Here is a 26,770-nt window from a genome sequence, read left to right on the forward strand (position 1 = left end):
TATTTGTTGTTGTCCTTACACTGCCAGATGAAAAATGATATAAAAACTACAAGAATAAAGAATAAAGCCTACAGATGTGTATATTTTTATTAAGTGAAAATCTTACAACATAACTGCAGCAATTACGGCTCTTATTTCCTCTTTGTATTCATGAAGACAAAATAACATCAACAAATTCTTCATCAGCTAAGCAAAAAGTCGTATCACAGCTTTTCTTTCTTTTGCAGATTAATTTATACATTTAAAGTTTATATTTTTCGCACAGAAACATCGGAATAAAAGAAGACGAGCACAATTGGCACACCAGAGGGCGCCAAAAGGTTACTTCATACTTACAACTCAACATCAGGACTATTTAATTTATTAAACAAGGTAAAATGTAATCATGTCATCAGAACGAGACACATTTATCACAAAGCATTAATCACCTACATGAATAATATTTATCTGGATGTTGCACCGCAGGATTTATGTTCCCTACAAACACTTTATATTTCTGACAAAATGTGAACGATACAGTTTATTTATTTAGCTGGATTCACATGATTTATTATGGAATGATGTTGCCTTGGAAACGTAGCTCACAATAATTACATTAAGCTCATTTTTAAAAATAATAAAACGTCATCATGATTTTATCATTTCCAACAAAACATCTGCATGATTGTTTCACATTAGTTGTCCGATTAGCTTCCTTCTCAGAAAGAGTGGGCGGGGCCAGGTGACCATCCGGCTCCGCCCACTCTCCCATGGCCAGCAGGCTGGATGACGTTCTCACTGCTGATTGGTCCATGGAGGGTAGCACATGGAGAGTGGGAGGGGCTTATCTCAGAGCATCCGACGGTCCACAGACACGGATACTGGCTGGAAACACACACACACACACACAAACACACACACACACCTGCGTTACACCTGAGCTCAGGTCTGAGGGGTCAAGGTGTGGGTGGGGCCTCACCTGGAGCTGTGAGGAGGGGGAGGAGCCTGTGAGGACGGCGCACCGCTGGTCATCGACAGTGAGGAGGAGGAAGGAGAGAAGGAGGAGGAAGATGAGGCAGGACGGGGAGAAGCAGCGCTCCAACCTTCATGAAGAACTGGAACACCTTCAGAGATCAGGTTCACTGGAAAACACAACAGACGGAAAAATGTTTACATCCTGATGCTGGTTCTACATAGAAACTGATCCTGGTTCTACATAGAAACTGATCCTGGTTCTACATAGAAACTGATCCTGGTTCTACATAGAAACTGATCCTGGTTCAATCATTCCTCAGCTCTACATATAACTTCAAATTTGATAAATTATGTTTACCAAAAATGTCTGTAAAATGAAGTAAATCTTTTACCACAAATCAATAATTTTTAGTTAACTGATAGTTGTTGAGAAAAATAAGATTTTTAAATATTTCTAACATTGAATATCAAACAAAATATTAAATACAGATGAAATGTTTCCGTAGGTGTAACCTGAGGAGTGTGGGCGGTGCGGGAGGTAGGCCGTGGGGTAAGGTGTGTGTCTCCCCGGGTAACTGGGGGGTTTGTAACCATGGTGATGGTGATGATGGGACGCCAGCGGCAGGCTGCTGGAGTAGGAGAAGGCTCCGCCCCCTCCTGCTGAGCAGAGCGGCCAACCTGAGACCGACATCAGAAACTGATCAATCTGTTCAAGCTGGAGATAATCAATAATCAGTGATGACTGGAGAACGAATGAAACGATCTGAATGAACATCAAATTTACAGAACATCAAATCGACAGTGAGGAGGAGGAAGGAGAGAAGGAGTTTAGGAGAGATTCTCCTAAACATTCTGCATGTTTAGGAGAATCTCTAAACATGAACATGACAGTAAGATATTATTGACCTGATGAATCAAGTTATGTAGAAAAAATGGAAATTCAGGTGATAAACCTGAGAATATTAAAATATATATAACATTAAAAAGGTTATTATTATTAATATTTATTATATTATTAGAATATATTATAATGTTGTACATAATGTACTATAATTACATAAGATATATATTACATTGTTATATTATATGTTATATGACTAAAACTTTTAATATTATTATAATAATATTAGCACATAATATATAACTCTAAGATTTTGTAATATAAACATGTTATATAATGTATGTGTATAATATAATTAGACAAAATTCCTTTATTATTATTATTATTATTATAATCATCATCATCATATAACAATTTTTGCATATAATGACTAATATTGTTTTAATTAATAATATTTATGTTATATTCTATGATGATTTCACAATTTATCTATATATTATAATTACATAAAACATATACCTTACCTTTTTATAGAAGTACGCATATTATTATGATCTTCTTGTAATTTTCATGTATTTTGAAAACAATTTATTGATTAAAACAGAAGCAGAAATTATTACTTTTAATTATATCTCTAATATTTTTTCCCAACAAAGAAGCAACAGTCATAAAGTACCGGTTCAGATGGTTTCACACAAAATTAAAATAATTATGAAAATTAAATCCATTATCAATAATATTGGTTATTAATCATTTTCTGTCCTCTAATAAATAATATTAATGTCATTATAGTGATGATATTGTTCTTATTTAGCTAATGAACTCGATGTTTCTGTCCTCAGTCGCGTGTTGTATTGAACATTATTTCATGGATTTATTTCTGATCAATAATCAATGAGGACTCACAGGGCTGGATTCCGACCCGGCTCTCCGCAGCGTCCTGGAGAACCCGTCCAGCTGGGTTCCTGAGGAGGACGAATCAGGCGTCAGCTATCGGTGTCACTTGTCGCCGTGGCGATGATGAAGATGACGATGAGGCTCTAATCACCTGGGCTCTGATAACCAGGTGAGAAACACCGAGCCCGTTTAGCAGCCGCCTGCCATTTACTACAGACCCAACCGCCATGGAAATGAGAAACTTCTCCTTTATTCTTATATATTCATTCAGAAAATTTTTATTCCAATTTAAAAAAACTATTTCTGGAATGTTTTCTCAGAAAAACTTCAGATTGTGATCCTTTTAATTTCATGTGTAGAGCCACATTTTGTAATATTTCCATTAAATAGAAGAACTAACTAAATAAGGAAGTTCAGTGCTGTGCCTCACCTCTCCTTGGCGTCCAGGAAAGCTTTAGCAAACGGATTGTATTTGATCTTCAGAGCCGTGATCTGAGTACAAGAAGGAAGAAATCACACCATTACTTAAATAAAAAACAGTTTAACCAACAGAAAGGGCATTATTTCTACATTAAAGAAGGAGGTGGACCAGTGAGGACCAGTGGTAATGAACAGAACCAGTGAGGGTCAGCATGGCGTCGTACCTCCTCGTTCTGGTAGGCGGTGACGGCGATGAACTGCGTTTCCCTGAAGGAGACGTTGGACACCAGGCGGTGGCGGGAGCCCACACAGACGATGTGCAGCTGTGGCTCGTACTTATGGAGGGAGTTCAGCATGATCTGGAACAAACACAGGTTCACCTGAAGACTGCCACCTGGTGGCCACTGGAGGAATTACAGCACCTTGACAAGGTGCATGGTTTGGACCCAACTGGTCTCTGGTCTGGAAGCTGCTCTGAGTTCTGAAGTTTTTGTTTTCACATAGATGGTCCACCGAGTCAAACCAACCAACCCTTTGAGCAACCTGTTCCCCTCCTCACCTGCAGGGGCGCTGCACCACGAGCTACTGACGTTAACGACACAAAAGCATCTGAAGAAGACACTGAGCACAACTTTATTTTTTACGAAATCTAAACAAAACTGGAGTGGCATCAGATTTTAGAGGTTGAAGGATTTGTGCCTTGTGTTTGTTTAACACCATGCTAAGCTAATGCATTTGTTCTGTTTGTATTTACCCAGAATGCCTTGTACTAAAATTCTCTTCCTGATTTTGGAGCGGTCTTTGGTCCGCTGGGTATTGGAACCACATCAGAGTTCACTTCAACCGAACCAAGTCCAATGTTTGTACGTGGACCAGAGATCAAAGTTTGATACAAATTCACACCTCCATTAGTGAATCGGACTATCCATGAAAACAAACTGCAGTTGGATTAAACTGGACTGAACAGAACTGGTGGAAATGTTCGCTGTTTACCAACATCTTGTCTTAAAGACGTTGTGTCTTCCAGTTTCTTCAACCAAATTTATGAAAATCCCAAAGAAACCAGAGTTTGACAGACAGGACGTCTCTACTGAAGGTCTGTGTTGTTCTCACTGTAGAACCTCCAGAAATCCAGCAGACCTCCTGATCGGTACCGCTTTACACAGGATGGTCAACAGATCCAGATTTGAACCAGTTCTGGAACCATTTCCTGCCAGTCTGTGTCCAGCTGCAGCTGTTTGTTAGTATTATGGTCTGTTCTCCCTGTCAACATGACAGAAGTTCCTGAACTCGTCTGACAGGCGGGCAGAACTTTGTACTTGTGGGTCCATTAGAAGCAGGAAGCTGGAGTTTAGAGTCGGGCTGCGTTCAGCAGAGTTCGTGGACGGGAGCCATCTTTGTCTTTTGGCCCCGGCTCTCTTTTATCCATCTGTTTTCTCTCGTATTCAACTCCCCGTCACCCCCCTGACTAACGAGGCCCAATTAACCAATCCGAGTCGTCCGGGCCAGCGCACAAAAACAAACTGTTTTCTATTCAGATTGAGAGGCTGGCTTCAGATGTGACCCCGGCGCTGAGTGTGTGTGGGCTCCGTTTGAATATAGTTTACCTCGTCCATCTGAAGCATGATGGCTAAATTAATTTCCCAGTAAAAAACATAATTACCATAATGTACAAATAAGCTGAGCAATTATTTCATTATGGCCGAGCTCTCTGCTCCAGCGCTGCATTACGGCCCGGTGTGTGCGTGTCATGTTTGGACTGGATAATGGGGTAAATATAAACAACATTACTGCCAATTTTGTCCTGCAGAGACTCGGTGTGTACGTGGAGGCCGCGGCGAGCGCTCAACAGCTCTCCACAGGAAGTGCATTAAACTGCTGCCGGCCAATTAAGAGCTGTTTATCCCGTTCCCGTGGTTACGAGGGGGTGAACAGGTGAAGTGAAAGAGGAGAGGGACTGAAGTGGCTCATTAGAGGTGGTGGTCTCTCGCCCACTCCAGGATAATACAGCGAGAGCAGAGAGAAGCTAATGGACAGAAGAAGAGAGGCGAAGAACAAAGAAGAGGAGAAGAAGAGAAGAGAGAAGGAAAGAAGTCAGAGAGGAAGAAAAGTCGACGAAGATCCACTGAAACGACGATGGAGAAACGAAAACAGCCGCTAAAGACGTTGTGTCTTCCAGAAATATAAAATAAATTAAGGAAATAAAAACAAATCAATGATCAAAATTAAAATTAAAAATCAATTAACGTACTACTATGATCCAAAAATAATAACTAAAACTTGACTGAGATAATTATGGCTAAAACAGATTATGTAAAACTAAAATAATAAATCCACAAATACAAGGAACTGATTAAAAATTAAACAGTGTGAAGAAAAGAAAAATATAAATATATGAAAAACATTTTTTAACCAGATAAAATCCCATTAAGAGCAAAATTTCTTTCACAACGACTCGACCAAGAAAGGCAGCTGGACACGTTGTGAGCAAAAATAAAATATAAATATATAAAAATAGAAAAGAAAATCATGAAGAAGATCAATTCTATCATCTGGTGATTCAGTTAAATAAAAGAACAAAACAGTAAAATAAAAAAGAATAAATAATAGTTAAAAATAACAGATTAAAATTAAAATGAAGGCAGGAAATAAAAATAATTAACAGATTAATAGAAAACAAATGAAAAACTATTTGAAGATCAAATCAGAAAAAATAAAGAACAGAGTAAAACCTGGACTGACTCACCTGTCCTCCTCCATTCACCTTGTTGGTCAGTTTGACCCGGTTGAAGGTCACCGGCGCCTTCATCCAATGGGCCCCGAAGTTCGGCGAGTCCGGGTGGATGTAGATGCCCCCCTGACCTCTGACCTCGGCCCGGCTCTCGGCCCGGCCCGCCGCCACCCACTCCCCGTTCACGAACTTCCACCTGCAGGTGTCGGCCGGAACGAAGTCCAGGAGGAAGGAGTACATGGAGCTGGGGTCCAGACCCGACACGCTGACCTTCAGAACCGGGAACATCCGGCTGCACACACACACACACACACAGACAGACAGAGAGAGAGAGAGCAGGGATCAGAACTGGGAGAGACCAGATCCATGAAGTTCTGGAGGGAACACAGAACTAGACCGAGTTACAAAAACTAACTAAAGCTAAAGAAAAACAAAAACTGAAACATTTTCATAAATAAAAATAAAAACAACAATTATGGGGAAAAACTATACCTAGTTTATAAAACCAAAACATTCTGAAATTATAGATAAAACGTTTTGTGTTTTATTTTTTAGCCTTTTGAATTGAAATATTTTTTTCACACAGTTTAAATCGACTGTCAGTAAATCACGGCGACCTGTGATCCTCCTGGCTGCGTTTACACTAAAAAATGTTGACCACAAAGTTTTGAGAAAACACCAGAGTTAGATTGTTGTCCAACAATAATTAAATACAGTTTTTAAAAATCGTATCTTCTCCTGATTATTTATCACCCATTTATCGACGTAAATATAATAATAATACTTTGACCTTTTTGAATTCTGCACCAAGAAATGAACCAGAGAGAGAAAAACCTTAAAGTGTAAACTAATAAAAACTCAGCAATATTTAACTAAAAATAATAAAAAGTAACTGAATTATGAAAACAAAATCTCACAGCTAATTAAAACTGAACTATAATGAAAATCCAGAACCAGATGTGGAGAGTCCAGATGTTCTCCAGTACCAGAACAGAACCAGGATGGATGGATGATGATGAATAGATAATAAATAGGTCTGTCACAATAATCAATAAATTAAAACAAACTCAATAATTTTTTCTTCTACTAAAAACTGGATGATAAAATCTTCACTTTGGTGTTTTGGTCTCAACTAAACCATTTTTTTTGAAGAATTTTATTTAGCTTATTTGTTGTTTTGTTTATTAATTGTGGATATTTAAAATGTTTCTCAGTTTAAAGATTTCAAAGATTATTGATCTTTAGGGATGAGTTCTTCATAAAAACGATCTCAAAATGACAATATTATCGTTTATCATAATAACTTCTGGGCCAATTTATCATTTGTTATTATGACAGACCCAGTAATAAACTAAATCAACTTTCTGCTCTTCGTCTGACTAGAACCACCTGATGTAGAAACTTTGATCTGCTGCAGCTGAGTAACAATCAGGATAAAATAAATCAGCGCGGCTCTCCAGCAGTGAGAGCGGCTGAAGTGGCGTCCTGCAGGTGTAAATGGAGTGTTGCCCCCCGCAGGGCGGCCCGGTCAGCACGCCTCTGCACTAAATAAATAAATAACTCTACAGACTAAATAAATCGCACTGAGGTGACGGTGGCAGCTGCTATCGAGACTAATGAATAACCCCAGTTAACAGCACAGACAGGAGGCTTCAGCACCAGAAAACCCCAAATAATCCAACAATATTAAACATTTATGATCAGATTATGTTTAAAGGAAACAGAAAAATCTGTCTTTACTTTATTTTCATCAACTCTGAAATTCAACGTTTTTATCTTTAGAAGAAATTACAGAAACTGTTTCATCTGGTCAGGTTCCTCAAGTACAAACAGCCTGATTAAGGTCAAAGGTCAACTAATTTATAAGCTCTCAAACAGAACCAGCTCAAATAAACTGGTCTGAAAATAAAAACTGGGACACTGGTTCTGAACCAGAGAAAGGTTGACCTGCAGACCGGATGGTACGTCTCAGAGGTCAACCGGAGGGTCATCCCGCGTCAGAGGAAACAATGACCTCAAAAGCATGAAAATAATTACAATAAAAACTTTTACATCCTAGAAAATGTCTTCTGAAAGATCCTCTAGACATCAGACATTTCCAAAATGTCTCATTGGTATGTATAAGTGGTGAACAAAGAGATCAGAAGAGACAGAACCTGTTTGAGACCTGAAAGTGTAACTTTGGGACGGTGTTCTCCACTCCTGCATCTGTTCTACCTATGAACTCCTATCAGGACTTCCAGACACAGGAGCAGTGAGACTCTAGATCCATTTATTATGACTAAATAACATCCTATCAGATCTTATGGTCGCCTTCTTGCTGAAGACCTTTGACCTAAACAGAATCTAGTTATTTTGCTGAATACAGGAAGTCAGGACTCCTCTCCCCAACAGACGACCCTCTCCTACCAGAGTCCTAGAGTTACCGTCCGTTCTTGGTGACGATCATCTCGTTGGTGATGAGCTGGAACTTCCTCCACAGCTCGGCGTCCTCCAGGGTCACCTTCAGCTCCCTCTCCGTCGGGTCGCCCTTCTCCCGGCCGGCCTGCAGCTCGCTCTCCACGGCGCTCAGCAGCCGGGACATGCAGCGCTCGGCGGACGCGATGGCGCACGTCGACCCCACAGAACCACGGCCTACTGAAGACACCGAACTGGACTCCCCGTCCTCCTGTAAGCCCTCCACCTTCATCTGCAGACCCAAACATTGAGTTACCAAAGCATAATTTCATAAAAGAGGTCTTAAAAGAAAGATATTCAGGCACTGAGAACCTTCTCCACATTTTAATTTGCCGTTGGCTGTAATTATGACCTCAGAAAACTTCAGTAATTACTTTTCTACTGATGTCTAATAGCAGGCTGATGGCTGCAGAAGCTCCTAACATTCAGGAATTACTGAGACGTCCAGTAAAATAAAAGCCACAGAAGCCGTCCACCCTGGAGGATAATAGCAGCGCTGTAATTGCTCAGCAGGTCTGCAAACGTCCAGTAGCCAAACAAAATGGTTTGTGAGAGATACTCAAACAGCCATTTGTGCCTTAATGTCTTAATGACGGTCCAACCAGCAACTAAAAGCTCAATTAGCAGTTCTACCTCCAACATTTACCGTCCAATTAAGAGTCTTAAAGGGGAAGTCTTCAGAGTTACAGCCAAAAGTAATCACCCCCTCTGCCTGATAACAGGTTGTTGATCCAATCAGGTGTTCATTATTCCTGGTAACAACTCTTTAACTCACTGTGGAGGAACTTTGACCCCCTTCTCTAAATCGATTGAATTCTGGGTCTTAAAGGGCCAGCATCAGGTAAAATATTACCTTTTTATTTCTCAGCATGTTATAAAGTTATTCCGTGTATTGGGAAATCCTTTAATCTCCATGGTAACCATTCAGCTGTTCAAAACACCTGGGTGGACCTAGCCCCGCCCCTGGAGGCGCAGCTCCTCCCCCACCCAGCTCCCTCAGACTAGCCAGCAACAATTAGAAAACAGCTAACAGTTATAGGAGCTACTTCTCAGAGCAACACTGGTAAAACATTAACAGAGCCATGTTGGGATGACTTCCTGGAGGAGGAGCTTCAGGAAGAGCAGGAGTTCTTAAAGAGACAGAGGCCCAATTTAAAGGTGTTGAATTACAAAGTCAAATTTCTTCAAAGTCCTTTTTAATAAATATAATGTTTTTATGTCAATTGAAGGTAACTTAGTTACTTTATTTTGCTATAAAATATCTGGTAAATACATAATAGTGCCACTTTAAAACCAGACTTTGACTAGGCCACTCTAACGTGCAGAGATGGCTTTGCTTCTGTGCTTTGGATCATCGTTCTCCTGCAGAACCCAACTGTTCTTCAGACCTGGACCTTCTTATTGTCCAGGCCCACAGCATGACACTGCCACCACCATACCTGCCTGCAGGTCTGATAATCTAATGAAATGATAGATTTTGTTTTATTTCTAGATGAAATAAAACAAAATCTATGTGGTTCTGCAGCAGGTCCAACAGAACTCGTCTCTTCAGTCCACAGAACATTCTCTTTCATCAGGCTGATTTTATTCTCCTAATAAATATTTTTACTGGTTATTTTTTCTATGATTTTAACATGTAAAAGTGAAACTGGAGGAGAATCAGTTCAGGTAAAAACTGTTAAATCATTCCTGTCGGTTCCAGATCAGTGCAGAAATCTATTCCGGTTCTGGTCCAAACTCTGCCTTTGATCTGAGTATTAATAATAATGAGCTGAAGATGAAACAGAGTTACAGAGTAAAACTTAAACAGCTCAGAGGTTTCAGTTTATTTAACTGAATTAATGAAAAATAGCTTTTTTGAAAATTACAATTTTTGACCTGAAACCAAAAAGATGTTCAAATAAAAACATTTAAATGCTGATTTTAAAATTTACTCCTTCAGTCATAGAAACTGAACAAATCAGAAGCTGGTCTATTTCTGATTTATTTTATTTTCACTTTTTGTATGAATCTTAAATATTTTCCCACATTTTTCTAAATACTAAATTAAACTCATTTCATTTATTAAAATAAATTTGTTGCTCTAGAAATGCAGATCATCCCGTTACATTTTATTATGAATAAAAAAAATCTCATTTTCTACCTTATCAAATAATTAAATTATGGTTTAATGTAATAACTAAATATCATTAAATGCACTGAAACTGTTTCATGAAAAACTTTACTTTGAAATTTATAATTTAATTTGTGTTTTTTAAATGTGGGCAGACAGCTTCTAATTTAGACAATGAATTTTTAAAATGTATTTAAATTATTTCAAGTATTAAAACCCAGAAATGTAATTTTGACACAACATAACTTTAAATATCAGTTCTGTGTGAGATTAATTTTCTGAAATCAAACACAAGCTACAAAAATGATCAAAATAATCTAGAAATGTCTAAACAATAAAAACAAATTAAAATAAAAACATTAATGCAGAATTCATATTAAATTATGTAAATTATTAAATGCAAAACATGTTCAGGAAATTTCATTCTACACACTTTACAGATTTTACTTCATTTTTGTGGATTTAAATAACATCTGAGAAAAAAGCTCATTAATTTAAAATCATATTTTTCTTCATAAAGCTGATTCTGTGTGTTTAATTAACAAGCCGAAACTCATTAAATGCGTCTAAGTGGAGTGTTTTCAGGGCAGCGCCGCGTCGCTGCAGCTGCACCGTTATTAAACTAAATGAAGAAAAGAAAAAAATCTGATTTTAGAGGAAAAACTGTGGCAAACGCATCATTAAAAGATTTATTTTATACAAATTTACAGAAAAAAACTCCAGAGTAAGGAGATAATTTCAGTTTTTATTTGGTTAAAAACATCTAATGTTTCTTTCAGTAAAGATATTAAATTAATTAAAATGTTTCATTTTGATTAATTTAATGAATTTAAAAACATTCAAAATGTGTAAAACTAAGGAATAAAATTCTTTTTAACTTTTTAAATTTGCATATTTATTCCGATGAATTTAATAAAAACACATTTTCATCCTAGAACTAGAACAGATAGAAATAACAGATGAAACTGACCTGAGAGGTTCTGATCCAAAGTGTTGAACAGAACAAAGTAAGGATGAAGGTCTGACCGGAGCGGGCTGCACACGGGTCTGCTCGCTCCACCCAACACACACCGCCTCACTTCAACACACACACACACACACACCGCTCAGCTCTCACTGCCCTGAACGGCCCAGAACCGCCCGCTAGAACCAGAACCAGAACAGCAATAATTAAAACACATCATATAAATCACTTTATGATGAAAAAATGTTTTATTTGGAAAATGTGAAAATATGAAACTGGAGCAGGAAGAGAAACCAGAAACTAAAACCTGGAATCTAGTTTCAGACATGGAGATTAACCCTGTTCGTATAACTGAGACAAAACCAGAACCTGTCCTCCTTAAACAGGTTGAGATGGTTCTGAAGAACTGCGGTCCAAACGCTCAGAACCACAGATTCATCTGTAACTTAAATATTGATGCAAATCAGAAAAATCTTGACCTGAATTCTTCAATCAAACAATCTTTTCTTCTCCTTTGAGACTCTGACGGAAGAAGTTCTAGACGTTAAAAAACTCCAAACTATCGGACCGCTCTGCGCTCGTTGAGCCTCCAGAATCTTGACTAACTCAACCCAAACCAAACAGGGAACCAGAGACAGCAGAAGCTTCGATGGCGTCGCAACTAGAACCTCTGAGATCTTCAGTGGAAGATCTGAAGAACCTTCTCAACAGTGACCCAAACAGTGTGAAGCCTCAACCAGTCCGGTTTGGGTCAGATGGACCTTCTCTACCCTCCAGCATTAAAATAAGAGGAGGGGTCACTGGTACCAGAAGGAACTTTGGTTCCAGAACTGGTTTGGGTCACATGTCTCTGAATATCGACACTTTTTTCATCCTTTTTAGGAACTAAACATGTCATCAACAGTGTGGTAGCAAGATGGCAGACGCCTTTTTGCTTCTTTTGTCTCCGTTCTTACCGGGCTCATGTAGCCCAGTGAGAACCAGAACCGGGTCCTACGCCCCTTGAGAAACGATTGTAATGCACTAGAAGTTTATCTGAGCTATAAGCAACCATCTGATCCGATCCAAACGAGGCGGATGTTAATGTTCATTCATTATTTGGAGGCATGGCCAACAAGGACTGAACGGCTTCCTTCACTTCCTCCGCCACTATTGCTAAAACCACAGGCAGACCAATCAACGTCATCGTTCACAACTTCTCCTTCTGTTCACTGATTGGTCCAGTCAAAAAGAAATCAACCAGAGACAATCCAAGTCAAAGGGAGAAAGCGAGAAAGCAAAGGCCAGGCCCATTGGGCGATGCCACGGTTGGCGCTAAAGAATCCGGTTCTCCGCAGCGCCCAACTGGAACCTCGTTCTTCCAGTGGCTATGGTTCAGAATCACGTGAACCAAAGATCTCCAGATCAGATAGATGTTCTGGTGTCAGAAAGATCTGATCTGAAGAGACCAAATCTGGATTAATCAACTGAAACCTTGATGAAGCTTCAGTCATCTCTGGATCTTCTCCCTCCTCCAGGTTTAAATGTCACCCAGCAGAGGAAGAAAAACACCATAAGCTGTTTAGAGCAGCATGTAATGGAGAATAGGTCAAATCCAAGTGGAGAACATCTGGAAGCGCACACAGTGGACATCTGATCTGCGGTCAGGCTTTAATCAGCGGGCGGAGGTGGAGGGAGGAGATTACTGGCTTTAAGGATTTAGCAGGAATAAAGACGACTGGAAGCAGGCAGGCGGGTAAACACAAACCTCAGGTAGAAAACATGACTGTCTCACACACTCTGGCTCAAAAATACATTTATTCAGATCTGACAGGAAATACAAAAAACAGGTGAAATGGTTCTGGAGAAACCATCTGGACCCAAAACCAGAAGGTTCAGAAATATGAATTCAAATCATACAAACAGAAAAATGTTGTTATGAAAATAAAACCATCTTTCACTTCCTCACCGGGACTGAAGGGGGCGCTAGATGTTTCTGATATTAGTTGCGGAGGATCCCTGAACAAAATGCTCAAATTTAAATAATTTATCAAAATATTTCAATGAAATATTAAGATAAATCAATTAAATGTTGTTAAAGCAGGAAATATTTACAATCATTTCTATAAACGAATTAATTAATAAAATAATTCTGATGAAATGCATCCCATAATAGTTAAAACTTCAACAAGATCAAAGGAACATTAGTGGATTTGTTCTCAGGCAAAAGCTGAATAATAATAATAATAATAATAATAATAATAATAATAATAATAATAATAATAATGTTTCATTCTCTCAGGCCAGGTCTTCACAGTCAGGTTAAATTCAGTATTAATAAAATACATAATTATCACACAGGAATTAAATCTGGACCCAATAGAAACCTGCTGATATGGAACAACAACAGGACCAAATAAAAATCAAGACAAATCACAAATAAATAGATTAAAATAATACAGTTATTATCAATTCAATAAAATCCTCTTCATATTTCCATTTTCTTCACCTTTTTGATTTTATCTTCTTTCGTGTTTTGTTTTTCATTTATTCATTCTTTTTATCTTTCTGTTTGTTCCATAAATAAAAACCTTTGTGACCTGAGCAGATTTGACCCATTCAGGACCAACTGAACGTGTTACAGGAACACATTAATAATAATAATTAATAACTGGCTCACATTCAGACACTGAGATGTTTTTATTATGATACAAACTGAATAATTCAGTAAATCTGAAGTGTTTTCTGATCTGAAGATTAAATATTATAAAACAGCTGAAGCAAGAGCAGAAATGTGACCAAGATGCTTGAAAATTTTACGTGTTCATATGTTCATTTATTTTTTAGTGTGGAATTAGAGTCAGACTAAAAGGATTTATGAGAGTGAAGTTGCAACAACTGAGAGTAACTTCATAATAAACCAAGAATAACTTCACAATTTGGGAACAAAGTTGCAACAGTACAAGAATAAAGTAACAACAGGTGAATAAAGTTATAATCCTCTTAGTCTGACCCTAAAACTCCACGGTAGTTTTAAATAAACTTCATTTTTATTTTGATCAGATTCATATTTTTACTCAAACTGTGCTTGGTTGCCCTGTAGCATTTCATTTCTAAGAGCCTGAATCTGAAATGCAATAATATGAAACTAAAGCTGCTTTATTCTATGTTAAAATGGAGAATTAAATAAAATGTGATTATTAATAAATAAAACCCTGATTCCTGATTGGATACACACCCCAGCATCCTGCGTCCTGATTGGTGGCTCTACAAGCAGAGGGAGAACAGCTTGATGACAGCGTCCCTAAAAGACAGCAGGTGAGACCTGGGTTAGCTGGTCACAGGTGGGTCCAGGTGGGCGGAGCCTCAGGTGTGAGCTTACCTGGCGAATGGGATGTAAGACAGGCCGTACCTGCAGCACAGACAGCAGAGGTCAGACAGGGGAGGCAGGAACCTGTGTGTGTGTGTGTGTGTCTGTGTGTGTTTTACCAGGTGAAGGCCAGAAACTGCAGCACACAGAAAAGCAGAGCCAAGCCGTTGTTCTTCCACTGCAGAACCAGAACCAGAACCACAGAGTTCTAATAACCAACAACAGAACCAGGATGTTTTCACACAGAGTCCGATTCTCACCCAGAACGCAGCGCACAGAGTCAGAACCAGACAGACCTGCAGAAACACCAACATCAGAATCAGAACCGGGATTAGAACCTGGAACCGTTACAACGAGCCAAAGGTCGGTTCTGACCAGCATGATGACGGTGGCCAAGGCTCGGACCTTTGCACACATGTTCTTCAGCTGCCGTAACGGACCAATCAGGAACATGGTGCTGAAACAACAGCCAATAGGAACAGTTTCACCACAAGGGGGCGACATTACAGAAACACATAGAAGTTTCTAAGTGTTTGTTGCTACATGAAGGCAATCTGCCAGTCAACACAACCTCATTATTCACATGAAGAGTTATAAAGACAGAAAGGACGTAAACCAGAAGTGATCTGCGCCATCTTAGTAGGCAGCGCAAAGCGTCGAGATCAACAAAAAGAAACACATCAACACTCTTCACCAATCTGGATACATGAACACAATGGCTGCTGTTGAGATAGAGAATGAAAATATGTCAGACTTTACTAGAGTAAAGTTAACTGTCTAGTAAACACCAAGAGAAAGTAAAACATGGAGGAGCCTGAAGTCCTTGGACGGATACAGTCAGGTTTAAACAGATTTATAAAGGACGTATGAAGCCTTCATGTGAATAACAAGGTTCTGTTGACGAGCAGAACTGTGACGACACATGAAAGCTACGTATTAAAGCAATAAACACCCAGTTACATCTGCACAAATCTGGTTGGTTCTGGTTGGTACCTGGCCAGAGCGCAGAGGTTTCCTATGGTGTAGAGGACAGCGAACACAGGAAGTCCAAACCCTGGGATCCACAGCAGGCAGGTAGCCTGTTGGACACACAACATGTCCTCCATCAGGGACAGAGGACAAAACTCGCCTCATTGGAATATTAAAGCTATTAGTTGTGTAAAGGGACAATGATTCCTCACCAGTATGGAGCAGACGGCCCCCAGTATGAAGCAGATGAGGAAGCCCTTCATCCGGGTCCCCCAGGCCAGAGTGGACGCCTGATTGGCTCTCTGCAGGCGTGATGTCATTTCTCATTAAAAACCTTAAATGCAACTTATTAAAACAGTAAAATATTTAGATATTGACCAAATGTAGACCCATTATGTTCATCTTGCCACAACTCTGAGGAAACGTCACGATCGTTTCTGGGACTGCTCTCACACACAAATGTTTTGGAAAAGAAATTGGGAATTTTCCATCTAACGCTAAAATTAAGTGTTTTTTCAGTTTGAACATCCCAAAAAAGTCTGTGCCATAAGCATAATATTAATATTAATCAACTTTAATCTCTACAGCTGTAATTTTATGAAGCTAAAACCCAGATTAAATGAATTCTTAGCTTATGTATTTTCATATTTGTCCTCTTTAAAGTATTGTATCAATACAAACGCCTCAAAAACTACAGAAATTTGTTTTATTTTACATTTTACTGGTTGTAATATATCTTTTAAATTCATTCATTAAGTTCATTTGTATAATTTATTGTACATATTTTGGATACATTTTTAAATATTTCTTGCTTTCTTCCTAATATGGCACCAGAAGCTCATCTTACCTCAAAACGATAACAGCAGCATTTTCTGATGATACGACTCGCTTTAATTTAACATTCTGATTACATGTTTTTTGTTAAATATACCGAATTACGTTATTGGATCTTATTATTGATTAATTCTTAGATATGCAGTGAAAAACAGCTAAATGTAGCCCTGAAGCATCGTCATAATGGATTTATAAAGGTTATATCTGAGTAAACAATAAACCTTCCCCTCGGTTAATAATGTAAAACTATTGATTTAATATCCGAGTCTAGTTCCAACTCCAGTTTGGAGCTTGAAACCTGTTTTTCTATTGTTTTTAACTGGTTTCCTCCCAGTAAGCGGCTAACAGCACCTCCAGTATGCCGCTCCCATCCGAGCTTCCGCCGCCGTCCTGTCCGCCAAGAACCTGCTTCAGTTTATCCATTAACCCGGTCTTCCTCTAGAACCGCCGCAGAACGTCCAGAACCTCCCCAGCAAGTCCGGGGGTCGGTGGCTCCAGGTGGACCAGGTGGACCAGGTGACCCGTCAAAGTTTCCGGCAGGAGGAACAGACTTTTACCTCAACAGGTGCAGCACTTCCGCCTGCAGTGCCGCCTGCAGTGCCGCCTCTGGCCACAACGCGTCAGAGGGAGGCGCTGTTTCACCCCGAACATTTATATAAAGAATATTTTGTTGTTTGTACTTAAATAAGACAATTTCCTCAAATAAAACTACAATAGCTATTTCTTTATTAAAATAAAAGTACTATTTACATCCTCGGAGGCTTTGTACAATGCTAAAGCAAAATGCAGCCGGCATCCATATTCGTACATATGTAATCAGTCAAACCAAAAAACAACAACATTATAACATTGATAAAGCTGTAAAAAACATTACAATGAGGTTACAGTGGTTGCAATTCAGCTTCAACATTATTCAGTTGTGTTTTCCAGCCATAGCTGCAGTTTTATTTCATAAAAGTCTTTTCTTATTTATCAAGCCTTTGAGAAATTTAAAAACAAGCTCAAAATGCTGAACAGACAAGCAAATCTAGTCAGAAAACAGTACAAAATTAACTGGTAAATAAAATACTGTCTCAATAAAGAAAAAGTCCTTTGAATACTTGGCCAGGAAAATGAATCCGGTTTCAAGAACGTTTTAAATGTTTTTTAGTCCCGAGTAGATCTTCATCTGGAGAAAAATTTTGAAATCCTTTGGAAGAAACTGGTTTGACCATCAACTCATGGTAAGTTTGAGTCATTGATTGATCTGTATGATTTTTCACTGTAAAACTTTTAAAAACCAATGATAACACCTGAAAATGATTTCTGATGTAAAACCAGGGCGATGGAGTCCAGTAGTTTTGGTTTTGGTGAGGTTTGAAGGCAGCCGGCTGAACTGTAGAGAACTTGTTGGCCTTGCAGTAAAAACTCATCCAGCCCAATAAACAGAGCATGAGGAGACAGACATGGATCGCTCTCAGAGACCTGTAGTGATAGAAAAACTTTCACCTGAAAACTTACAGCTGAGCTGTAACCAAGTTTCATAGGATGGGTAACAGATGTGGGTAATGAAACCAGAGGACCTGTTTGAAGACAGTCCTGTCTCAGGGGACCTTGACCCTGGTGGAGCTCCAGTAGAGAGGCTGAGGTACACACACCTGGACGTGACAGGTTGGACAGGACTGTTTCCTCCACAGCCACTCCTCTATACACTGCAGGAAGACACAACAGAAACTCCTTTAGCAGGAAGGATTGATTAAAACAAGGGATAAATGAGGTCAGCAGTAGTAGTAGAGTGTGTTCTTTGTGAGTGTGTTACCTCTTTGTGGAAGGTGTGTGTACACTGCAGCTCCCTGGTCCCTCCTGATCCTTGGCTTAAGTCATTATGACAGATCAGACACATGCTGTACGCATCACTCTGCAACACACACGTTTCATTCACATAAACTCTCTGAATCACATGTGGAGCTGAAGACATCAACCTGGCTCTCCACCCACCAACGACATGACGTTTCGTCGTCTGAACTGGCCCCGCCTCTCAGGAGGCACAGCTTCGGGGATGGTGGATATGAGCGAGGGTCTTTGCTCCAGCGGGGGGACGGCAGCTTCCTGTGGGGAGGGAAGGAGGCGGCGGGAGGAGGAGCGTCGCAGCAAAACCCTGGCTGTTACTGGAGCACATGTGGAGGAGTGAAGGCGAGACAACTGCATGGATGAGAGGGTGGCCTGGACACAGATGATCAATCAATCAATTTATCAGTTGATCAATGTATTAAGAATTAAGTTCCAATAAACATACAAAAAACAACAATCCAACTAAGTCCTATTTGTCTTCTGTGGTTTCAGTCGGTGTAAAGGCCAGATTAGCCGCTCTCAGGTCATGTTTCTCTCTAACACCCAGATAAACCACGGTGCAGCACCCTGAGCCAGGTGACCCAGAGCTAAATACAGCAGTGAAGAAGCTCTGAAGGGTTGACAGCTAACGCAGCGTTTCCCTGCTTTCACTGCGAAGGAGATCAGAGGCTGTAAACCCTGGGAGGACTGAAAGCTCTGACTAAACAAAGTAAAGTGATCTGATCTGACTGATAAAGTCTCCTGGTCATCATTAAGAAATCCATACAACTGTTCATCATCTCAAGGATGTTCACAAAATTCACAGTTTGGATCCAAAATGTGGACAGTTGTTGACATTGTTGGGGACTCGTCAACTAAAACTCATGATTACAACATCCTGGATGAGAACCAACATGGTCTGGAGAGGAACAAAGCTAAACAAAAAATTTTTTAACATTTTAAGAAATTAAGAGTATAATTTTTTCACGTATATTTACACAAGAAGAAACCCGACAGTATTGCAGTAATCTGGCTCAGTAGGTTCATCAGTACTTTTAAAATATTTCTGTTTTTTGGGTTCCATCCATTTTTTGAAAGTTTGCTCTGATCTTCACAGATGCTTTTCTGAACAAAGAGCAAAGCAGCTTTTTAAAAAATTAGAACCAGTGTTTTAACATCATTTCACACAGTTTGGATTTATTTTAGGTTGAGTCAGATTACAATAAGATATCCAGATGTTTCGGCCCTTCAGTCTTAGGGTTTGCCATAGTTTCAGAGGTTTACCTGCACCAAACCACCATGAGGAATCCCTTTAATAAACTTCTATGAGACTTCTAGGAATAATCTGATGACGTTCCTTCACATATTTCTATGAAAATGAACTGAAACATCTGGAAAGCCCAAAGAGTTGTTGCTGAAAGAACTGGTTTTATTGGTTGATAGAGAGTTGGCCTAACAAGGAAAACCCTTACAATCCTCTTGTTGTGTTCTGTGTTTTTCTGTATGTTTATTTCTAGTTTCCTGTGTGTCTGAGTCTCTGTGTTGTCCTGTCTCCCCGTGATTAGTCCCCAGGTGTATCTCGTTCCCTGATTTCCTCTTGTGTATTTAGCGTCACCTGTGTGTGTCTGTCGTCGTCGGGTCCTACGTCTACGTCAGTCTGTGTACGTCCGTTTATGTCTAGGTACGTCTAGTCCTCGTAAAACCTGTTGCTACCTGTAGTGAGCTTCAGCCTTCCGCTCAGCAGTGCTGCCAGGTCTGTGGACTGTGTTTTCTGTTTATTTATATCATTCATTAAAACTCCTCTCACCTCATCTGGGTCTACTGCGTTTGCCTCACCGCCACCAACACACCGCTTCATGACACCTCTTTTAGCTTCAAGATGCTTTAATGTCATTTGAAATCAATCAGCAGCTTGAGGAAAACCTCCTTGATCACTAATGATTGGATTCAATGCCTACTGTTATTTATGAACTTATTGCCTTACTAATAAGAAGTAAAGGGATAAAAGATTGTCATCCAGTAACTATCTGGTTGCTTCTGCAACCAAAACTCTCCGTCAACATCCAGAATCATCCAGACTTCCAGAGTCTTTCATAAGACTTCATATCTAATCCCATCGTTATGTTAGGTAACCCATCTGTTGACCTTGGCAGGTTACCATGAAGTTTATCAGCAATTATTCTGGATCCTGGGACAGAACTTTAGGGTGTGAGGACCTTGGAGCAGATCCACCAGAAGAACTGAACAAACATCTGATTCTCTGCGCTGACTGATTGGGATTGCATCGTTAAACATCAGCAACACTTTGTGTTTTCTTACCGGACAGGGCAAAGACGAGCGGCGGTCAACCCTCATCTGGACTGGCGGCTCAAAGCTGCACCTGCTTTCAGGTCTTCCTCCTTCTGAGTCCATATCCTCCTCATTCTCCTCCTTCTCTTCCTGCACCTGCTTCTTCTGATGTTCCCCTCCTCTGTACTGCTGCATCCAGGCATTGAAGATCCTGGCATTTTCTTCTTCATCTTCTTCTTCCTCTTCATCCTTTTCTTCCTGGTCTTCTCTCAGAGGGAAGGAGTCTTCAGCATCTGAAAACACATCTTCCTCTCTGTCTGGATCCATCTGCCTCACCGGCACCAACTATTTGGACTGAATGTTGGATTATTCAGCAATAATACCACCAATGTGTGGTTAAAGTTCACTATAAGCCCCAGCAGAGATTAGGTTAGCTGGTTAGCATAGCAGCAGAGGTAGAGGAGCCAGTAAGATGAAGGTTCGTCCAGACGGTAGACTTGTTCTGCTGCCTTCAGCGCCTCCACACATCCATCCTCTGCTGTTCTTCTTCTGCTTGTTGCTGCTTTTCGTCGTGTTTGTTTCTGCAGAATGTGACGCTCTGACCTCAGGTCTGCAGTAATCCCTCTAGAGAAGACCTGCAGGAGGAGGAGGAGAAGATTACATCTGCTTACAGGATCTGTGTCACATGAGCGGAAAACACCTCGCTGCACTTCAGCTGCTCATTGATTATCATCTTCATCAATCTGATAAACGCTGATGTAATAAAACCAGCTCCAGTCACAGATGAGGTTCTGAGTCAGTGCAGTTTTCTCCTCTTGTTCTCTTGCTTCATCTAATATTTCTGCAAAAATATATAAATCATACAGTAACAATACACGCTGAACCTATTACACTAGATGTTTAGCATACTTTAAAAAATTAAAAATAAATGAATTACAGATAAATCAGATCTGAAAATCAACATCAAAACACCAACTGTAATTTTGCTTCCAATTTTACTTTTGATAGTGACTTTATAGGACCACATGATAAAAAATATAGGGATCTTCACTTGTACCATATTAATAAACACAAATATGTTTAGAAAAACAAAGTATATCCTTCTTGGAAACTGCACATCGATGATATTCTACAAATGTATAATAACAATATTTATTGCATTTATTTATGTAATGATTCATAATAGTAGAAATATTAATAAGACATTTAAATGCTGAAATAATTTGAGTGGATAAACTGTAAACACTTACTAAAAATGTCATATATATAAAAAAATATATAGTAAATATATCTTTTATATTAATTTTATTTAATTTTCTCCAGGCGCATGCGCAACCGGGACGTATTTCTTGCGTGGCGCTACAACAGAAAGTGGGCGGAGTCAGCGGCTGGTGGCGGATTGTAAACAAAAAGTTAGCCGTTTGCCGAGCTGCACAAGGCGGATATAAGAGGAGGACAAGAGTCGGTGAGCTTCAGGATGAAGGGTGAGAGTTTACTGACTCACTTTAAGCAGCTTTAACAGGACAGACCAACTTTAAACACTTTTATTATAAAGCTGTGCCGCAGAGCAGTGCTAATGTTAGCCTGAAGCCCAAAGAAAAAACATCTTATTCTGCCCTGTTGTCTGTTAGAGACGCTTTAAATCTGCCATCAACATGGAAAACTGTTGGTTCCCAGTCAAGCTGGAGGTTTTCTTTAAATCGGCGGGTCGATAAGTCAACTATTGCTTTAAAATGCCTTACACCGTTAGTTACACTGCTGTAACAGGCTGTTTTTCACTCTGGTTAATCATTAGTTAATTTATTAAAACACCTCCAACAGGATCTGATCCGGGTCAGTTTTCTGGTCTCAGTCCAGTAAATGTCTGAATAATTGTAATTATTTGAGTGACATTCTTCTATTATCCAACAAATTGAGAAGTCATTTATTTGTTTCCAAGTTTGTATCCAACTCATTGATCAGAAGAAAAGGTCATTTCACCACAGAATGATCCTCCTAGTGTCTAACATGACGCCTCTCCTCCCCAGCCTCCGCTCTGCGCCTCCTCTTGCCTCCTCTCCGCCTCTTAACGGCGGCCGTGTGGCAGGTGATCCAGCAGCAGAGCGTGAAGCATTATGGGATGCTGGAGGAGTTTGTTATCCTGGTGACCGAGGCTGTCCCACAGCTGCTGACAGAAAGGCAGAGAGGTGTTCTTCTGCTGGCTCTGAGGGCCAAGGTGGGCATTGGAACGGATGTTTGTTAACAAAATGGTGTTAGAAAATGTGCTGAAGGACACATCCCCTACTCTAATATCTTTCAGGTGACCCTTTCTCACCCTGCTGATGATCAGGCTCACCTGGAGAGGATCCGCTCCATCTCCAAAGCATCGGTTAGACCTCAGAAATAATGTTACAAACCCAGGTTTATCAAGAGGAAATTAAATCAACTCACTGAACAGGAACTTCATCAACATACCAAAAAAAAGAGGAAGTCCAACTCACAGTAAAATTATTCACATTGATTTTCTAGTGTTAGTTTTGTTGGGATGTTTTTGTGTTTGTTTTACAACACGTTTCACTAATAAAAGACTGAAAACTGTAGGACGTTCATTTACTTTGACTCCCCAAAAATGAATAAAATCCACTGAATCGATGCTGTTGTTGGAGGTCAGATAAATTGGAAATCTTCATCACAAAATACGGCAGTGGCAGGATCATGCTGCGGGGATGCGAGAATGGAAGAGGCAACCAGCCTGAACATTCAGCCAGAAAAATTCTAGGTTAGACTGGCCTAGTCAAAGTCCAGCCCTGAATCCAGCTGGGAATTTCAGTGAGGACTTGAGAACTGATGCTGATATGTTGGACAAAGTGTTCAGTCAGAGGATCAGAACAGAAATGCATGCCATGCTTTTCAGATTTTTCTTTTTTTAAATGATAAAATGTCTGTATTCCACATGAAAAAGATGAAAAACTTTTTGTAGATAAAATCCCAGTAGCTTGAACAGAACAGACTCTGACTCATCCTCTTCCTCTTCCAGCAGGATGAAGATCTGACTGAGTGCTGCTCTGCTCTCCTCTCTCTGACTCAGACTCCTGCTGACTCACAGCGCCTCCTGCAGGTGGGTGGTTTTGTTGGAGCTTTCCTGAGACTCTTTCCCTCTTCATCGCCTCCTCTGCTCCTCTTCCAGGAAGTGTTTGACCAGCGCTTTGACTCCGCCCTCCAGTCGCTGCTGTCAGACCTCCTGACCCGGTTCGAGCAGTTGTTCCCGGTGCCGGACTTCAGACAGGTGCCGAGAGCCTCTCTGCTCCTCCTCTTCCTAACACCTTTGTCCGTTTGACCCGATATCTGGTCTTCCTGCAGGCGGCCTGTTGGCTCCACGATGCCCCCTGTGTTCTGGAGGACTCTCTGCAGGAGACAGACAGGAAACACCTGACAGAGCTCCTGACCAATCAGAGCTGCCGATTGGGCCAAGCAGCAACCGCAGGTACGACATCAGAACCAGAGGAAGGTTCTGAATCTGGATCCATTCTGATCCATTTATTCTCTCCTCCAGTTTCTGGTGAAACTGAGGAAATGCTCCTGTCAGCCTGGTCCCACCCCCTCCTCACTAGCCCCGCCCACCCTGACCCAGCCACCCAATCAGAGGGAGGCCTGCCACACCTAGACGTGAAGGTGGAGGTGGAGGTGATGACAGAGGATCTGATTGGTCAGAGCGTGTCGGACGAGGAGCAGGAGGCGTCCAATCAGGGCTCAGAGGGAGGCGGAGTCACACCTGTTGTGGAGGGCGGGGTCAGGTCTGATTCTGTCAGGATGAAAGACTCACCTGGCCAATCAGAGGGCTTCCAGCGCACAGCCATTTCCCATAATTCCCGGCGTGTGGCTCACAGGTGTCCTGCTTGTGGAAAGTGTTTCATCTACCGCTCTCAGGTGAGTGTTTACCTGCTCAGACTGGAAAACCGACTCAACATCCCTGGAGATTCTTTCAGTCTTTCATACATGTTTGAGAAATCCTTCAGTCTCCATGGCAACCATTCAGCTGTGGGCCTAGCCCCACCTTCAAACGTAGCCCCCCCCTCAACTCCTTCAGACTAGCCAGCAGCAATTAGCAAACACCTGCTGAACTCATTTTAGGAGCTACTTCTTAAAGCAACGCTGGTAAAAACATTAAAGGGTTAATAGAGTAGCCATGTTGGGTTTATGTCCTGAAGGCAGGGCTTCAGAAACAGCAGAGGCTCAAATCACAAAGTAACATTTGTTTAAATCACATTTTATATTTCGGTTTCTTTATTGTGCCATTTCAATGCACAATGTTCCTGGAAAACACATAAATCTGCCCCTGTAACCGTTGAGCTGCTCCCCAGGTGATCCGCCACCTGCGCTCCAACAGAACCTGCGGGTCGTCAGGAAAACCCGGATCTGGAGCCCTGCAGGGCCGGATTGAAGGGGAGCCCCGCCCCCTCCGGACCCACACCTGCTTCCAGTGCAGCTCCACCTTCACCACCAGAACCGAGCTGGTGACCCACTGCCGCACTCACCTGGCCCGGCCCGTCTACCGGTGCAACCAGTGCGACAGCGCCTTCCAGCTCCAGTCCAGCCTGACCAATCACAAGCAGACCCACCGTCTGCATGACCTCAGCTGCTCTGTCTGCGCGCAGACCTTCAGCTCGCAGACGCGGCTGCTGCGCCACCTGCAGACGCACTCAGCCGAGGGAGCTGAGTGCATCTACAGGTGTCTGTTCTGTGACCAGAGCTTCTCAGGTAAGACCTGCTCCAATTGGCTGCCGGGAACAGGTAGACAGAATTAAACTAATCCCGCCTCCATCTGCAGGAGTCACTCAGCTGCGGATCCACCAGCGCAGCCATTCCTCCCGCTCCTACCAGTGCGATCAGTGCGACAAGTCGTACAGCTCGGTGACAGGGCTGCAGTCACACCGTGCCACCCACAGCGGCGACAACCGCTTCCTGTGCCCCCAGTGCGGCAAGTGCTTCAAGACCTGTGATGGTCTGGAGGGCCACCTGAGGACCCACAGTGGGGAGCGGCCCTTCCGCTGCCCCTACTGCCCCAAGGACTTTACCGCGCACGCCGGCCTCAGTGTGCACGTGAGGCAGCACACGGGCGAGAAGCCGTATGTCTGCACAGTGTGCGGGAAGGCATGGCCCTCTGGTGGAGACCTGCAGAAACACATGAGGACCCACACCGGGGAGAGACCCTACGTCTGCCAGGAGTGTGGGAAAGCCTTCTCCATCTCCTGCCACCTGACTGAACACCGCCGCATACACACAGGTGAGATGGTCACATGACCTTCATCAGCCGCATCCTGAAGCTAAATGCTAGCTAACAGTAAGAACAAAAATAAAAACACTGACATTGATAAATATAAAGTGCTAAAGTATTTATTCAGTAATCTCACTGCTGTATTTGACTTTTTAGATCTTTGTAAGCAATAAATCCCTGCTAGCCTCTCTGATCACTGTCTTTGTTAGCAGCTCTGTTAGCTTCTCAGTTAGCCTCACTGGGCATGTCAGTGTTTCCATAAATCAGTCTAAAGTACAAACATGTGAGCAGTTTCTAAAACAGATGAAGATTTGTCTGTAACTTATTGAAGTTTAGCCACACTGCCCCTTCTCTCCGCCTACAACCTGTCCAGTAAATCCAGTTCTGTCCGTCTGGTTCTCCTACAGGAGAGAAACCATTCTCCTGTCCTGAATGTGGAAAGTGTTTTCGGAGACGGTTCGACCTGAAGAAGCACCTGCTGTCCCACAGTAACGTTCGTCCCCATCCCTGCACCTTCTGCTCCAAGAGCTACACCCGACAGACTCACCTGAACCGACACCTGCTGACCCACAGGACTGCTGACAGGGAGGAGGAGGCGGAGCCTGTTGAGGAGGCCTGACCTCCTGAAGAACAGCTGTTATGATCTGACTGATTTTCTACTTAAATACCTGTTCATCCAGTGTGAACAACAGAATGACCAGACCTGATGCAGAGCAGTTAAAGGATATATTTTAGCCATCATGGAAATATGTTTATATGTTTATTAGACTAAGTTCTCTTCGGTTGAGATAATAAACAGATTTATTGGATCTCTTTGCAGAACTTCAGATGTCTTTGTTTGAACAGAACCTCTTAATAAAACCGCTGGATGTCCGTTTGGATTAAACTT

The 26,770-nt window shown here is 41.2% G+C and overlaps 4 protein-coding genes across 6 annotated transcripts; 1 reads left to right on the top strand and 3 right to left on the bottom strand.

The window, feature by feature from the left end:
• Window positions 1-89: 89 nt before the first annotated feature.
• Window positions 90-14,612, bottom strand: tbx19 (T-box transcription factor 19). Its single transcript, XM_044109672.1, has 10 exons — window positions 14,595-14,612; window positions 11,384-11,491; window positions 8,270-8,532; window positions 5,859-6,135; window positions 3,337-3,471; window positions 3,123-3,184; window positions 2,702-2,760; window positions 1,468-1,632; window positions 959-1,121; window positions 90-864 (listed from the first exon to the last, which is right to left on the bottom strand). Exons 3-10 carry the CDS (start codon window positions 8,530-8,532, stop codon window positions 699-701), a joined length of 1,290 nt encoding a protein of 429 aa, XP_043965607.1. The 5' UTR covers window positions 11,384-11,491; window positions 14,595-14,612; the 3' UTR covers window positions 90-698.
• sft2d2b (SFT2 domain containing 2b) lies at window positions 13,158-17,128 on the bottom strand. The gene is made up of 8 exons (XM_044109724.1): window positions 16,881-17,128; window positions 15,908-15,997; window positions 15,720-15,805; window positions 15,102-15,183; window positions 14,987-15,022; window positions 14,846-14,904; window positions 14,739-14,768; window positions 13,158-14,660 (listed from the first exon to the last, which is right to left on the bottom strand). The coding sequence occupies exons 1-8, from the start codon at window positions 16,950-16,952 to the stop codon at window positions 14,624-14,626; spliced, it is 492 nt and encodes a 163-aa protein (XP_043965659.1). The 5' UTR covers window positions 16,953-17,128; the 3' UTR covers window positions 13,158-14,623.
• A 110-nt stretch (window positions 17,129-17,238) lies between these two features.
• Window positions 17,239-22,703, bottom strand: si:ch211-207l14.1 (E3 ubiquitin-protein ligase MPSR1). 2 transcript variants are annotated; one of them, XM_044109716.1, is made up of 5 exons: window positions 22,608-22,703; window positions 20,658-21,262; window positions 18,507-18,731; window positions 18,328-18,426; window positions 17,239-18,220 (listed from the first exon to the last, which is right to left on the bottom strand). In XM_044109716.1, the coding sequence occupies exons 2-5, from the start codon at window positions 20,952-20,954 to the stop codon at window positions 18,113-18,115; spliced, it is 729 nt and encodes a 242-aa protein (XP_043965651.1). In that variant the 5' UTR covers window positions 20,955-21,262; window positions 22,608-22,703; the 3' UTR covers window positions 17,239-18,112. The 2 variants fall into 2 exon arrangements, with proteins under 2 accessions (XP_043965651.1, XP_043965650.1); XM_044109715.1 differs by lacking the exon at window positions 22,608-22,703 and having other exon boundaries at window positions 20,658-21,444.
• On the top strand, window positions 21,992-26,690 carry LOC122827060 (zinc finger protein 2 homolog). Of its 2 annotated transcripts, none has more exons than XM_044109619.1 (10): window positions 21,992-22,111; window positions 22,655-22,842; window positions 22,927-22,995; window positions 23,644-23,724; window positions 23,794-23,892; window positions 23,967-24,090; window positions 24,160-24,533; window positions 24,968-25,364; window positions 25,435-25,890; window positions 26,289-26,690. In XM_044109619.1, the coding sequence occupies exons 1-10, from the start codon at window positions 22,105-22,107 to the stop codon at window positions 26,498-26,500; spliced, it is 2,007 nt and encodes a 668-aa protein (XP_043965554.1). In that variant the 5' UTR covers window positions 21,992-22,104; the 3' UTR covers window positions 26,501-26,690. The 2 variants fall into 2 exon arrangements, with proteins under 2 accessions (XP_043965554.1, XP_043965556.1); XM_044109621.1 differs by having other exon boundaries at window positions 23,647-23,724.
• Window positions 26,691-26,770: the final 80 nt, after the last annotated feature.

This window comes from Gambusia affinis, linkage group LG24 (genome assembly GCF_019740435.1).
Source record: "Gambusia affinis linkage group LG24, SWU_Gaff_1.0, whole genome shotgun sequence".
Classification (NCBI taxonomy): domain Eukaryota; kingdom Metazoa; phylum Chordata; class Actinopteri; order Cyprinodontiformes; family Poeciliidae; genus Gambusia; species Gambusia affinis.